At 33.5% G+C, this 16884-nt stretch overlaps 2 protein-coding genes and 1 non-coding gene across 3 annotated transcripts; 1 reads left to right on the top strand and 2 right to left on the bottom strand.

Annotated features, from left to right (window-relative positions):
• Nucleotides 1-169: 169 nt before the first annotated feature.
• LOC108842591 (probable serine/threonine-protein phosphatase 2A regulatory subunit B'' subunit TON2) lies at nt 170-3316 on the bottom strand. Its single transcript, XM_057001853.1, has 12 exons — nt 3063-3316; nt 2799-2890; nt 2550-2612; nt 2363-2461; nt 2126-2284; nt 1973-2044; nt 1721-1853; nt 1556-1620; nt 1371-1446; nt 1158-1259; nt 845-1037; nt 170-589 (listed from the first exon to the last, which is right to left on the bottom strand). Exons 1-12 carry the CDS (start codon nt 3202-3204, stop codon nt 343-345), a joined length of 1443 nt encoding a protein of 480 aa, XP_056857833.1. The 5' UTR covers nt 3205-3316; the 3' UTR covers nt 170-342.
• Nucleotides 671-789, bottom strand: LOC130508893 (small nucleolar RNA snoR104). The gene has a single exon (XR_008943077.1). It is a non-coding gene; the product is annotated as a small nucleolar RNA snoR104 (small nucleolar RNA).
• Nucleotides 3317-3472: 156 nt separating the features above from the next.
• Nucleotides 3473-6686, top strand: LOC108817421 (GTP-binding protein OBGC, chloroplastic). The gene is made up of 6 exons (XM_018590102.2): nt 3473-4570; nt 5205-5478; nt 5573-5864; nt 5954-6119; nt 6195-6303; nt 6392-6686. Exons 1-6 carry the CDS (start codon nt 3480-3482, stop codon nt 6491-6493), a joined length of 2034 nt encoding a protein of 677 aa, XP_018445604.2. The 5' UTR covers nt 3473-3479; the 3' UTR covers nt 6494-6686.
• Nucleotides 6687-16884: the final 10198 nt, after the last annotated feature.

The raw sequence follows: 16884 nt of genomic DNA, 5'->3' as shown, positions 1-16884 counted from the left end.
GTCAGGCTTGAGCATGATATAGCGTTCCTTTAAAGCTGTCCTAGACGATATAAAGATAAAAAAAACTTGTGAATAACAAGGCGGAGGATCAAAGTTCAATAGCCTTTTGTGTCATCTTTTGGTAGGAATGCTATTGATTTACAGACAACTGTGCAGAGACAAAGACAAGAACCATAAGACTTGCTCATTGTAATATCCAAGAGACGAATGAAAATAACACTTTCTATGTTGTGCATTAATGTAACAAGAAATTCAGAAATCACAGTGATCAAATCAGATTGCAAAGCAGAAGAAAATAAGAGTGTCAATATAAACAGCCATTTTCCATTTAATTAAACGTCATCACTGTGACTCTTCCTCAGGTGGTTCTTCTTCTTCTTGAAGAAGGTTCTCACGGTTGTCATGAGCCCAGAAGCCACGCACGTCTATTAGCATGCTCGCAACAGTTCCACCTTGTTTACATCCCAAGAGATCATCCAGAGTAATCTTTAATGGGTCAGACGGTTTCACCATGTCCCAGATCTCGTCCCGTACGTCCTCTATGCACAGCTCATAGTTCCCACCTTCTATCCACTTCTGGTGAACATCTCTGCAAGTTCAAGCAGATGGAGATATGAGACTGTAATTTAGAAAAGAGACGCTAGACTTATCACACCATCAAGGGTGTTTCTGGTGTCTTTGCAGATATGAGACTCGCGGAAGAAAGCTTAGCTACCGCAAGCAGGAAGTGCAGAGTTTTTAATTTAGGAAGATTGTATCAGATAACATCAGAACTCATTGATGCTCCCCTTCTTTTACTTCCATGTTTATAAAGGAAAAATCTACTAAAAAGTATCATTATTACCTGAAAAGGGAGTGAATATCAGCAGTGGTGAGAAAGCCTCTCCCTTGGAGATCAAGACAGCGGAACAAGTATGTCAAACCCTCTTGAGTGTCTTTGTTCTCCAACGCGAGAACGAAATCTAGGAAGCTGTCGAAGTCCATTTCCCGGGAATTGCCTGAAACGCTTTTGCCACGGCGGACATGCTCGTCAAACACTACAAAACAGCAAGTACATACCCATTTACTTCTACAACTATAGTTTGTCTCAGATCACTATTGGTGACTAATCAATACCATGAAAAGTAGGCAATGACCAAAGGGTATTTGAATGTTACCTCTTTCGATGAAAATTTCAGTTAGGGTCCCATCCGCGTATTCTTTAAGTTCTTGTTTGCTCAGCGATCCACTACAATCTTTATCAAGTGCAAGAAACATATCTACAGAAGAAAGAGAAACTCTATATCAACTTGCACATGAATTCTTCACTAGACATAACGAGACTAGTTTCCCTTTATCTGCAGGTATTAAGAAAATTGCATCACACGCACCACATATACGTTGAGCTGAAGTCAAAGAGAACCAGTTTTCAGCCTGTTCTGTGTCTGTGACTTCCTCCTCACTTTCCTAACATAGAGTACCAGGGGAACAATCAGTGAAATCAGTAGCTTCAGACAATGGAAAGCTATATACGATCACAGAGCTGTCTTTTCACTAATCCTTCATCTAAACTGACCTGATGCAATTCCATTAGTTCCTGCAGACAGTTACTAAGCAGTATCTTCTTAATACAGGCTTTTCCTGTACGCAAAAACAGATCAATTGTAACACATGGTGGTTAGAGACTAGATTAAGCCAAATTTCTGGTTGTCTCATAACTATACATCTTTAGTACCCCTACCTCGCCTATGGGGATCACAGAAGAAGAAAAACTTCTGTGAAGCTATGCGGCAATACATTTGAGTAAAGGGCTCCGGCATGTCCCTTAATTGTGCCAAATTAGGGATTAGACCAAGAATATAGGACTCCATTTCCTGTAATTAAACAGCAAGTAGACTATTTGTAAGGAATCTAAGATTAGAGTCAGCACTATTTGCTTGAAGGAGGACGCCTTAAAGCTTCTTGGGACAATTCTAAACTTAAAAGTACTTACATGAGACTGAAGGAAACCATCAGAGTCTTCATCAAGCTCACTCATATCAATCCTAGCTTGTGTAAGCGACACCTGAACAGTGATGAACCCATGATAAGCAAAGTGAAACCCAAAGATATCAAGTGATAAGAAGAAAAACATGAGGATACGCACCGTGCGCATCACATAAAGATAGAAGGGTAAAATAGCAATCCTTCCAGCCTCATCCTTCTCAAATTTCATGAAATTGGATGGGCTGAAAAAGCGACGACATTTGGGGCCGATTTGTTCAGTACATACAGAGGCGATGTGACAGAAGTCTTCATAGTTCATCTATATGGTGGACAAACATTTAGCAAATATCAGAATACTTGTTATCTCAGCTCTGGAGGAAAACTTTAATGCTAGTACCTTTTCAGCACCAGTGGCATCATCAATCACACAGTTTTCTCTCAAACAATTCCACATAGCAGCCAAATCATCAGAATTCAACAAAAGATCCGATTGTTTCTGTGGAAATAAAATCAACATACTGACGTGAGCAAAAAAACATTAAACTTCTTCTGTTTAATAATAGGAGGCGATGAAGAGACTCTACCTTCAAGAAGCGGTACTTTGCGAGCCTCTGGACCCTTCCACTAATAGACCCTTCTTCTGGTTTCTGGACAGGGAGTAAGGGAACAAAATCTTATTGCCTAACACAAAAATACTGAAGCAAACCTAACTTTTTGTAAAAGTGTGTAACAACTAACAATGCAAGTTTTTTTATAACCGGGTAGTGCCGTGAGACAATAATGGTATAAAGCAAAGTGACTACACTAGTCATGTAAGGGAAGAAGGGACATACCTTCTTATAGAAACTCGGTATCGTGCCTGCTTCTTGGCTCTTCTGTTGCTTGTCCTTGAATATCTCTAGCAAGATTCTCTTCGTTTCAAGCTCTGCAAACCAATAAAAACAACCCCCCATCTCAATACATAGAGCTACATTTTCTCTAGACAACCCCAAATTCAGAAACTTTACTCATTTCGAGGCACAACAAACTCGAGATGCGATTAAAGGTTCAGACTTTACTACAGGGGAAACGAAAGAGAACAACTTTTTTCCACCTACCCATTAGAGCTTCGGACCCTAATCCAGCGCCGGAGCCAATGTACCGCCGTAGATTTCTAACCCAAAGCATCGAGGACGCCGGCGGGATCTTCCTCTGCGGTGGTGTGTCGTGGCTCTCCCCATCGCTAGATCCGCTATACATTGAAGCAGAGAGATATTAAACCCCTAAAGCGAAAGAGCTGAGAAGAAACCCAAGAGAGCGAGCAGCCTTCTCTTTCAAATTCTCTCATCTCTCTCTCTCTCCTAGATCCAAAGCTTCAAAAGGTAACCAAAGTTTCTCACTTTTTCAAATACAAGTCCTCAAATGCATATAACTTTTCATTATCACCCCATTACTTTTAAAAATCAAAATTTAGTACGGTATTGTATAATCCCATAAAACCCCGTTAAAATCATTTTCGCCAGAGGAAACGAAAAATGGCTTCCGTATCCATAAGCTGTTCCTTCTTCACTCCACAAGCTCTATCTCGTCCCAACAGGACGAAGAAGGAGCAGAAGATCTTCGCTAAACCTAGCAAAGTCTCCAACCTTAGAAAAGCCAATCTCCAACGCGAACTCGAGCTTAAATCTCGTGGCGGTGATAGACCCCCCGACGTAGGCGGTGAAGCCACTACTTACACGCGGCTTCCTCCCAGGGAAGACTTCTCAGATGTCTCTCTCCTATCTTCCTCTTATCTGAAGTTCTCCGAGGAAGTGAAGTTGTCGGAGTCGAATGTGGCAGGGGTCGAGGAAAAGGTTGAGACTTTGGTGGAGAACGATGAAGAAGAGAGAGAGGGGAAGGAGTATGATGATGATGATATATGGGGGAATTACAGAAGATTAGATGTGTTTGAAGGAAGTTCTGAATTGATTGATGATGATGATGAAGTGTTTGAGTATGGTGAAGAGGATGTGGAGAGAGCTGGATTGAAAGATGGAGAGGCAATCTGTTTCTCTGGTGAAATGGAGGAGGAAGAGGAGGAGGAGGAGGAGGAGGAGGAGGATAAGATTGGGGTTAAGGAGAAAGGAGTTCCTGCAGTGATGCGTTGTTTTGATAGAGCGAAGATATTTGTGAAGGCGGGAGATGGAGGGAACGGTGTTGTGGCGTTTAGGAGGGAAAAGTTTGTTCCTTTCGGAGGACCTTCGGGTGGAGACGGAGGGAGAGGAGGGAATGTGTATGTGGAAGTTGATGGGTCGATGAACTCCTTGTTGCCGTTTAGGAAGAGTGTGCATTTCAGGGCGGGGCGTGGGGAGCATGGGAGAGGGAAGATGCAGAGTGGTGCTAAAGGGGTTGATGTTGTGGTGAAAGTGGCTCCTGGGACGGTGGTTAGACAGGCTAAAGAGGTTGGGAGCGAGGAGGGGGAAGAGGGGGAGAAGGAGGAGAAGGAGGTGCTTCTGGAGTTGTTGCATCCGGGACAGAGGGCGTTGTTGATGCCTGGTGGGAGAGGTGGAAGAGGGAATGCTTCGTTTAAGTCCGGGATGAATAAAGTTCCTAGGATTGCTGAGAATGGTGAAGAAGGTCCTGAAATGTAAGTGTGTGTATCACTGTGTTGCTTTCACTTTTTTAGTTGGTTTTGTTTGTAGGGTGTTGATGGAACAAGTCTTGGGAACTGATTGATTTAGTTTGGGAACAAAAGAATGTTGTCGTAATATGTAAAGTTTGGGACTTAATCATCACTGCAATATGTTAGTTTGTGCAAGGATGAACCAATGATAGAAGCTATATAGTTTAAAGATCCAAGAATTTCATTTTGGCTCTGGGACACTCTTTGATATCGTTTTCTATTGTTGGGTAAAGTTTGATTTATACATGTAAGTATTGCTGCCTTCATAATGATCTTCCGGTTAGTTTTGCTTTCAGATGTAACTCAGATGAATTAGTCTTAGGGCATTTGCTCAATAACCAAAGAAATTTCATATAGATATGGATCATAGAAGTTTTTGATCTTCCATTGCTGACTATACTAGTAGTAATGGTCCTGTTGATATTTTTTCATGGAAGAATGTGGGTTTAGCTTTAGATCGGATGAGTAGTCTTAGAATCCAAGCGCTTTCACACTGGTGCAGAGTAATTTGACGTTGTGTTATCCTAGAAAATGTAATATGTGGTCCCTTTTTCTTGGAAATCTCTGATCAGAGTTATAACGTTTCAAATTGCAATAGGTGGCTAGATTTGGAACTGAAGCTGGTTGCAGACGTGGGGATTGTGGGTGCTCCAAATGCAGGGAAAAGCACATTATTGAGCGTGATAAGTGCTGCGCAGCCTACCATCGCAAACTACCCATTCACCACATTGCTTCCCAACCTCGGTGTGGTTTCATTTGATTACGACTCAACACTGGTGGTCGCAGATCTTCCTGGCTTGCTTGAAGGAGCTCACAGAGGCTTCGGTTTAGGCCATGAGTTTCTAAGGCACACTGAGAGATGTTCAGCACTGGTAAAAACAATCATCTTTAGATTCAAGCTTTATATACTTTATTCATGTGTGTTTTGTCTTAAAAAAAAAGAACCTTTCTTTTGTCTGTGTAAAGGTACATGTTGTAGATGGTTCAGCTCCACAACCTGACCTTGAGTTTGAAGCCGTTCGTCTAGAACTTGAACTATTTAGTCCTGAGATCGCTGAGAAGCCTTACGTAGTGGCATACAACAAAATGGACCTCCCAGATGCTTACGAGAAGTGGCCAATGTTTAGGGAAACTCTTCGTGCCCGCGGGATTGAACCTTTCTGTATGAGTGCAGTACAAAGAGACGGCACACATGAAGTGATCTCCAGCGTTTATGAACTACTGAAGAAGTACAGAGAAGCCAACGCAGAACCCAAAGGTCCTGATTCTACTTTAAGTTTGGGATTATACGACGAAACTGATCTTATGCAGTGTACTGATGGTTACTTTGTGTCAATGTGGCTATAGGGTTGTACGATCAAGCAAATGAGAATCTGGACCATGTAGCTAAGAAGATAGATAAGGAAAGACGAGCAGCCATTAATGAGTTTGAGATATTCCGAGATAGCGGTACAGGGGCTTGGCATGTAGTTGGAGCCGGGCTTCAACGGTTTGTCCAGATGACTAACTGGCGGTATGAGTTAAACTACAACCAAGATTTTACACAATCTAAGTAATCAAGTGTCACTAACCAATGTCGGTTGGTTAGGTACATGGATTCAGATAAAAGGTTTCAGCACGTGCTTGAGGCTTGTGGTGTGAACAAAACTCTGAAGAATATGGGCGTTAAAGAAGGCGATAACGTGATCATAGGAGAGGTTTGCATGAGTTACTTTGAATCCTTTGTATGTTATAAGTGATTGTAAAAGTTCACCATGTTTTGCGTGTGTGTGTGTGTGTGAATAGATGGAGTTGGTGTGGCATGACTCGGCCAATGGCTCTAGTAGCCGTCCTACAAATTCGAACAAGACTTCGACAGACTCAGTTAGATGGCCTCAATGGAAGTGAACCATCTTACTTCTCTTGTGGAGTGTTTCTTGTACCAAACAGAAAAGTGAATATGATTACTTTTGTGGTTCAATGGATTAGCCAACTGGTTGCACATCATTGAATGATTGAATCTATATGTATGTATACATTCAACTAAACTAGTGGGGGTTATTGGTTTTCCTACTTAAATTGATTTAAATTTATGTTAAAATCATATGTTATTTGATTCTATTATTTATAAATCTTAATTCAAAACATAACATGTGTTTCATTAATGTATTTAATTTCATAATAGATTTACAGAAATTAAAATAGAATTCTAATAAGAATACAAAGATTAAATCCGAAGAAAGATTTTCAGATTTGTAAGCACTAATTAAAATGGTTATTTTTGTTGTATCAAAATTGTTATTTGACCAAAAAAGGTTATTTTTGTAAGATATTTAAACTTCATTTGTTGTATCTAAAACAGTAAATTTTATTGGAATAAATCAATAAAAATGCATAAACGAATAACACACTAAATTTGAGTTGAGATTTGTTATATTATGCAATAGATGTGAAAACCAGATCGGTTTACCCCCCGGTACATTAAAAAGAAAAAGACAGGAAGAGAAGAAACGGGGAGAGGGTTATGGTCTAAAAAGATTCGACAGAAAATCACTCTCAGTTGATTTTAACCGTCCAATCCAATATCTGACGGTCCGTACTGAGAGAGATCTTCTTTTTGACCAGACACGTCAAAACAGACAATCACTTCTCTCTCTGTTCTCCAGAAAATCTTAGCCGTACGTGGCTCCCCTCGCTATGTCGTTCAGATCACGACACGTAAGCAGCGCATTCGATTAGGTAGTAGGTCCCACACTTACATTGTTTCCTCGTTGTCGCATGCGGCAACAGTGTCTTACGTGTCATCGACAGTGTCCCACATAGTATGCGCATACTAGGTTCGGTGGGGCTTGTTTCTAGCTTACTTGTCCATCACTGATTGGTCATTGTTCTTCCTGAAGTATCCGATTGTATTTGGTTTATAATGTTTACTAGATTTTGATCCGCGCTTTCAAAGCGCAGATTTATTTTTCTTTATTTTTTTTAAATTGAAAAATATTTAGTAAATGTCATATTTTCATATATTTGTTTTTTTATAAAAGACTTAAACTTTTTTTTTTTTTTTTTGATAACTCTGGTATCTGGACAGCCACATTCCCAACTATCCCCTCGAAAGGGGTCCAGTGCCCCAACGGAAGGGATGTTAAATCCGTTGTGGCCAAGACTCGAACCCGGGTGGCGGGCAGTACAGCTGTACCTCCTTTACTACCAAGCTACGAGCGCTTGGTTAAACTTTTTATCTTTCTTTATCGTGTTTCATTTTAAATGAGTATAGACCTGATCACAATATCCGGACCTGAAGAACCGACCCAAAAATCAGGGTCCCGAACCGATCAGACCCGGGGTGAATATCCGAATGAATTCTAAATTGCTATATCCGAAGAACCAGTCCCGAACAGAGAAATAAATGAGTACCCGCAGATATCCGAAATGTGAATATATATCTAAAAATATATGTTATAATTATATTTATAATTATTTTAATATTTTAAATTCATATTATAAGTTAACTATAGTAGTTATTTCGGTACTTTTGAGTATTTTTGGATAAAATATGATATTTTGGATATCAGTTTACCCAAAAAAACTGTATATAATGGATATTTTTGGTTACTTCTAGTTACTTTTGAGTAATTTGGATACAAAATTTGAACCGAATCGGATACTTTGGTTACTTTGAGTACAAATAACCGAACCCGTTTTAGATACTTTGGTTATTTTGTTATTTTTCAGGTTCTTATGCATGAGAACCGAACCTACCATAAGAACCGAACCCACCCGGACCCGGAAAGATCCGACTCGAACCCGACCTGAAATTTTATAAGACCCGAATGAGGCTTAATTTCAAAACCCGAAAAACCTGATACCCGAAAGAACCAATTCGTACCCGAATGAGTACCCGAACGTCCAGGTCTAATGAGTATTTATGTTTAGAAAATTACACTTTATTTTTTAATAAATTAAGTTGGTATAACTCTGTTAAGTTAATTTTATTATGTGGTTAATTCTTTAAATAAAAAAATTATTTACTTTAAATAAATATTTATACTTTTCAATGAAAAAATTCAAAATTTTTTATGAATGTTTAAATTATATTAAAAAAGAAAAAATATAATAATTAAGTGATTAATTTTTGTTCACTACACAAAATATTAAGAATGATTGAAAATAAATTATTTGAACTTGGAGAAAAAAATAAGAATTAGATCTGATTTATTAATCGGCTCAAATGGCCCAAAAGAGATCTGATTTGGGCAGTGGGCTGGATAAAAAAAAAGATACAATATAGATGTATTATTAATATTACTTGATTGCATTTAATGAAATATGCAATGTTAGTAAAGAAAATAGTATTTTTAGTAAAAAAACCAATAGAATCATGCTTTAATAGTATAGATAAGATCTTAACCTATGAAACAGATGTATATATACTGTAAAAAGCTCGTAACAAATTTGGAATATACTCTTGAATATTTTTATTTTTAAAATATCTCTGTTTTGTAGCAACCATTCATTGGTTCAAAAAAAATTCTTTAGTATGATAATTATTTTATTTGAATTGTAAAATAGATCGGATTGTAGAACAGCTCGTATCAAACTTGGAATATACCTTTGGATATTTATATTTTAAAATATCCCTGTTTGTAACAACCACATATTCGTTAGTAAAAAGAAAGTATTTAGTAAATGATATAAAATGAGTTCAGGGTGTAGGTATTGTATATTAGAGTTTAGGTTATTAAGGAAGTGAACCCAAAGCATAAGTAGGGATGTATATGGTTCAGCTAATATATTTTGGGGTTTAGTTTCAATGTTTTGGGATTGGACCTGAATCACTAATATTATATTCCACTTAATATATTGTATATAATATATAGTATAGATGCATCTAAATTTACTATTAATGTGGGTTGACACCTCTAGTATTGTTCTGAAAGTGGGCCTATTTTATATGACATTCAATTTTAATCAACGTGTGGGCTTTCAAAACAGTTTTGTTACCGAACCAAAAATTTGCAAAAGCCAATAGATTTAAGAGAAATCGTGTAATATCAAAAATACAGGATTGTCCTTAATGAAGGTGTCGATTTCTAATGAAAATGAATGGCACATGTAGTAAATAAAAGGGTATTTTAAGTAAAAAGATCAATAGGATCCTACTTTAATAGTATAGATTGTTTTTTCCGACTAATGTTTATTGGTTTTCGGTTTTTTGGTTCAAACCGGTTCAGTTTATTCGATTTTCGGGTTATTCGGATGGGAATATTTAGAAACCGTTTAGGAACCAGACATATTTTAGATCGGCTCGGTTTGGATAATGTCAGGTTCGGATCGGGTTTCTATTTTTTTTATAAAACCCGAAGTAGAAGAGAATTATATATAACTCGAGTTTGGTTCGAGTTTAAAACCAAAAAATCAGAAAAATCAAAAAAAACACTAGTTAAATCAAAAAATCTATATTTTAATATATGGGTAACTCGGGTAGTTCAGCTTTTTAGAAATTTTTATTTATAAATTATATTATATATATTAAAATAAAAAATAATTAATAATTTTAATATATTCAAAATATTCAAGTACCCGTTCGGTATCGATTCGGTTTCAGTTTTTTGGATTTAAAAATATAGGAACTGTTTGGGTTTTTGTAATTTCAATTCATTTTTGATTTTGGTTTTCGATTCGGTTTTAGTTTAGTTTTCGGATTTTGGATAATATGCCCACGACTAGTGTACCTTGTTTGGTTCCTTGTGTTTCGACTTTCCGACATATTTTGTATTTAATTTATAACGAATTTTCCATTTGATTAACCATATTGGATCGCAATAAGATTAAGAGTATAGAGACTATTTGCAAAAAAATACGGTGATTATTTTTTCTCAACTAATAAAAATGATTATCATTTTTGCTGCGTTTACTAAATCCTGTTCACACACACGCAATAAAAACCATATATTTTCATTCGTTTTCTTTTGGTATAAATAATTTTGTCACATGCATCTCTTAGATATCCTTTTTTTTGTTTAATCCCTTCGATATATTTAAATCTTACTTTTCAAGTTTTTGATACGACTGAACTTTGCAAACGAGCAAAATATATTCGATAAAAATATGATTTTGAATAATAATACCTCATTCTATAGTAAAATTATTTAGAACAAATATGTAGAAATTAAGAAAGGGGCACATGGGAGCACGAACATAATTTAGGTTATGATTATGATTTATTACGTCGCACTAGGTGCCACGAGTGCCTTTGATTACCTGACTTTAATGTAAAAGTGAGTAAGAGTAAACAAATGGATCGGAGCTTGTAACTTTAGAGTTCCCTAAATTCTAAAACTACCGGTATAACCTCTTTAAATTAATACTCGATAAATTAATATACATTAAAAATTTATATAAATTAATATAATTGTATAATCTCAAACTGAACTTTTGATTCAATTAATATATCGATAAATTAATAATCTCTATAAATTAATAAAAAATTATAGTTCTGGTGTAGTCTTAATATTATTAATTTATAGAGGTTTCACTGTATAATTACTAAGTATAATATCCTTCTATTTCAAAATAAGTGTCATTCTACAATTCCAATATAATTTTGTATATTAAATCTAATTTTTACTTTTTTAAATAACCAGTAATTTTTAATTTAAATCATTATTATTATTATTCAATTAATCGCACATTAAATAGAAATATACTAGTTGATTATAAAAAAAAAATCTCTTTTAAAATTATCAAAATAACACTTATTTTAAAACGGATGGAATAATTTACGGTACACGAGTGTGGTAAAAGTTCTATTGTCCTTTGATTTCTTCGCTAAATATTGAATGTGTTAAAAATTACTACTTCCTCCGTTTTATTTTATTTGTCGTTATAGGTTTATACACATGTATTAAAATAAAACATATGGTTTTGTATATTCCCAAAATAAAAACACAATTACCTATACAACTAACCATATTTCAACCAATAGAAAAATGAATTGGAGAATCTTATTAATAAATTTTGTATTGAAGTCATAAAACGACACTTATTTTAAAACGAAAATTTTGCTCCAGAACGACATTTTTAAATCGAAACGGAGGGGGTATTAGATAGCTAAACCCTTTTTCTGGTCAAGATTTTCAATAACTAAATATAGACGAAAGAATAAATCACTAGAGCGTTATATTTCGACTTTCTTATCTGACAGTTATAAATTACAATTTTTTCATGTTCAGTCACACTGCGGTTTATTTGTTAAACTAGTATTTAGCAAATAAAAAATTAACTCAACTCTACAAAACTATAGTATATAATATCTAAATGGTATATTTATAAACTTAAATGAATTCTATATCAGTTTTGGAAACATCTTTTAATTATTTTTTATAAGGTGGATGTGCTGCTGCATCAACTTCTACTATATGAAAAAACGAATTTTATCATAGTAAGTTAGTAACGATTGATACTCATTGCATCTCCATGACCTTATGTAATCGGATTTATATTCAATGGCAAACTAATAGTGAACCCCCACTTGCCTTTTCAGTCAGAGTGTCTGGACTCTCGTCAAAGGCCAAGTTTATTCGAAGACAACCTTTAACCCTAAATCCCGGAATGTTCTTTTGACACAAATAGAAAATTTAATAAGCACAACACAAAACTATTAAATTTCATAAGAAAAACTTTTGGCTTTTCATTAGCTGTTCAACATTTCTGTGTTTTTCGTCGCCTTTATTTTGAGAAATGTGAAGAAATTCTCCTTTCCTAAACCCCAAGAAAGCCTCGATCACATGGACTTGACTAAATGATTTCACTCAAAGTGTTCAATAGTGCAATCCCAATATCGTGCGAAATGTCAATTGGTTTTGGTTATGCTATAGTATGAATTATTTACCCTATTTCCAGAAACACACATTATTGATTTGTTTCTCCGAGTTTTTTTTTTTGGTAAAATATTAAGATTGTTTCTCCGAGTTTTTTTTAGGGAAAATTCAAATTAGCTTAGAATCGTTCAACCACCACATGAATTCAATATTAACCGTATGGTACTAACTAATGTGATAGCTTTTTGTAGTTTCATAACGTTATGACGTATGAGTCTTGATTATATACGAGTTCATTCGTCAAAGGTTTGATGAAATGTAATATGAGGCATAGATACAAAAACTATATATATATATTCGTTTCCGTGGACAATAAGTTTAAGATGTACAAGACATTCATGTATGTTTTTTAGTTTTTACTTGTTGCATGTTGTTCATGTATATTTTTAAGTTTTTACTTGTTACATGTCATATACACAAAAAGGGCACACTGGAAATGGAATAAATCTTTCAGGAAATAAACTACGTCTTTACGTAAATATGTTGAATTTACTTATAATTCAAACGAGTTTCTTAAGAAAATACTTTATATAGCCATATAGGATGTGTATAAGACCACTAAAATTCAAAACTATAATTAGTTATTGTTTATTAATAACATTATCACTGATTTTAATTTCACTGGTAATAAAACATATGACGTATTCTAGAAGATATTCAAATGGAAGGCTAGTCCCACATGAAGTTCAAAATATGAGTGGATGAGTCAAGGGTCATCACATTCTTCTATAGCTTAAATTTGTCTCTAAACCAAATTCTTAAAAGGGATGAAACATATTAATAAATTCACCAAATTAAATATTTATAACTTTATTTATAATCATTGCATTTTAGAACTATATGTAATTTCCGGATAAGAATTGTAGTTCTCTAATATATTCTTAGAGTTCTAATACAAAATATTCCTAGATATACATTTTCTTTAGATATTTGCTATTCAATAACTGGTCTCGGCCTAATAATTCTCCTTTATAAATATGATAAAACTACATATAGACTAAATATCTTTTTATATAGACTAAATATTGTTGTTGTTACTTTATTCTGGCGAACAAAAAAAAATTCTGGCGACCAATTTTATTTCGTTGTGTTTGGTAAATTGTACCGCTAAGCCGCGGGCTGCACCAGAAGGCAGATGGCTGCACCAGAAGGCAGAAGATAGTGATTGTGATTACCATGGTTGTATTACCGATGTATTAGTCAAAAGAAAAGAGAAATCTAAAAGAGCCAAAATGATAGAACTACATATATAATATTATTAGTATAATAATAAATATTATTGTTATAAAAAAACATATATAATACTATTTGTTTGACTCATTTATATGTAAAACCAAATGAATATAATTTTCATTTCCAATGCCACTTAGCAATGTGCAAAAAGCTTACCAACAATTGTCACATTTAGAAGCCTTAATACAAGGAATAACATATCACACTTTTGTGCACTAGCCCATTCGGTTAAAAGTTCTCCAAAAATCAATAGGATTTTTACTTTACGTGGCTTATGTGACATCAAAAGAGATTGAGAAAAGAGAGAGCGTTTGACTGATCTAATGGCGTACAACACCTTTTCAGTTAAAAATATTATAAAATATCTAAATAGAAACCTTGGTTGAAGGTAAAATTTAGTAACACTGTACTTCTTTCGTCTGCGCCTTTGTAGTTAATAACAACAATACTAAGGTAGTTACCAAACTAATTATAGATTACACTTACCATTTTATATAGCGTAGAGTTTGACTTTTTCACAGGTTGGATAAAACTTATCAGTTATCAATTATTTTTGTGCACATTGTCATTGTGAATATCCTAAATAAACATCTCACAAATGATATACTAATAATGATACTCTATTAAATAGATATCTCAAATAATTAAAAAAACATCTAACCTTGTTATTTAATATAGAGAAAATCGCATAGAAAACCTTCAAAATGACACTGACTAACACTTTAAACCTTCAACTTATTTAACTAGCATATTAAACCATCAACTTGGCTTTTGTATCATAACAAACCTTCAACTTGGCTTACTTTTCCATCAAGTAAAGACTGAGACCTGATAACCTGTAATAGCTGGTGACATGTTGTTTCTATTTTATTTCTATTTAATTAAAAAATGTAATCAACAATAAATAACTAGAAGAAACACTACAGAAAAATTCTTAAATTAAATTTAACAAAAATCAATATATGTTCTTAAAATTTTAAATTTTTTATATGTAACTTTTGCAAAATAAAAGATTTTTTTAATAAAAAAATTTCAAAAATCTTAATATTAAAAAATATAAAAAATATTTTCTTAAGAATTTATATACTTTTATTTTAAATGCAATTTTGTAAAAATATGAATTTTTATTTTAAATAAAATATATAAAGCTCTAAAATTTTATTTAAAAATAAATAGTTAGGATATACCACCACTAAAAGTAACATTTTTCGTCATATCACCATTAATAATAAAATTGTTTTTAAGCATTTAATTTTGATATATTGATATCTTCGAACGGTGATAATTTTTGACATACGGATAACAATTATTTTTTACACTATTGTCATTATCTATATAACTAAAAAATGTTACTCTTACTAATGATATGACGAAAAGTGTTCATGTCGATGATGATAATGTTTTAAATTATTTAATTCTTGTGAGAATATTTTTAGCTTTTATATAATTTTTTTTAAAAAAATTATTTATAAAAAAAAATTCGAAGTTTTAAAAAAAATTTTGATTTTTATTAAATCTAGTTTTAGAATATTCCTGTAATTTTCTAAGTTTTATTTATGTTTCTTATAGTTATTTTTTGTTAATTAAAAAAACAACAACATGTCACCTCCTACTACAGGTTACCAGGTCTCAGTTTTTACTTGATGGAAAAGTAAGCCAAGTTGAAGATTTGTTATGATACAAAAGCCAAGTTGAAGATTTAATATGCTAGTTAAATAAGTTGAAGGTTTAAAGTGTTAGTCAGTGCCACTTTGAAGGTTTTTTATGCGATTTTCCCATTTAATATATGTTAAATGAGTGTCTCAATCACTTCAAATATATATTTATGAAATTTATGATTTTATTTATATAGTATTCAGTTACTCGAAATGCTTTTATACTTTACTAGTGCAATAATTAACAAAAATGTTACAAAACGTAAATTAAATATGTAATCATCTCTTATATAAGATACAAAGTTAGATAGAAAGATTCAAGTTTATCGAATTGTATCTCATTTGATAGAACTAGAAACATAATTGTCAATATAAAATCTGTGTTTTACTCAAAATGTTCTCCATTTTTTTATCAAAATCAAGAACGATAATTTATTTATAGTTTGATACATATAACTAATTTTGACCAATGTACAATAAAATCAAGCAAACATATATATATATATATATATATATTAAAAACTGATTTGAAATAAATTAAGACTTAGTTTACTAGTTATACCTGAATATTTAACAAAAACTTAATTTTTGCCTTTTTAAAAATCATGAAAGTATCTCAAATCTATAGAAAAGTTCAGATTAATTTCCAAATGAGTGGTGCAATCCACAAATGGACTTTTGTTCTAAATATTCAAATGAGTCGTAAGATAGATTCATATCCATATAGCCACGAGATGAAGTATAGTGGATACCTTCGAATCCAGATTGCTTAGCAATCCCAAAGCTTAGTTACTACTAGACCACCATCTCGTAGTTAATTTTTTTCCTGTCGTCAAACCCAATTTAATATATGAAATAAATAACCAACAAAAAGAAAAATAAAATAAGTCTACTGGGAATCGACATGTGGTCTGCATAGACTCGGCCAGAGATAACTACTATCAATTAGTTTGTTTGATTTTTTACTAAACTCAAAGAAGTGGCCTACCATGTTGCTCTTGTTTGGGCAGTTTTTGATCAACCATTTTACAATTCTTTTTGAGCTTTCCGAATTTCTCTTTTGACTGCTAGTTCTTTTTTTTTTAGACCAGGCGGGTCCATTGATAATAGTGTACTTATAACAGGATGGTAAATGTAGAAAGAAAATTAACTAGTTGGTTTGATAATTTATATCGTCGAAATAGTTTTGGCTAACATTCCTCCAAATTGCTCTTTTGAAATTCTTCTAAAATTATATGATGTAACAAACATTTTATTTACTTTGAATAAATTTCACATCCAGCTTTTAAAAAGAAGAGTTCAAAAGTAAATGTTCTGGCTCATTTGATATGTGTAATCTCACATTTATTCAAAAAAAAAAACAAGATAAGTGTAATCTAAAGTATCTAATCATAAACTAAAGTTCAACGTTAGAGCCCATAGTCATTTGGATTGTCAGCTACTTTGTGAACTCTTAAGTTAAAGTCGTGATGAAGTTGACTATGCATAATTTTCTTGATTTCATCACATATATCCTTGTTGTCGGGTAAGA

The sequence above is a fragment of the Raphanus sativus genome, chromosome 2 (assembly GCF_000801105.2).
Source record: "Raphanus sativus cultivar WK10039 chromosome 2, ASM80110v3, whole genome shotgun sequence".
NCBI lineage: Eukaryota > Viridiplantae > Streptophyta > Magnoliopsida > Brassicales > Brassicaceae > Raphanus > Raphanus sativus.
Note: the sequence above shows the minus strand (reverse complement) of the source record. Positions and strands in the feature narration are given on the sequence as shown.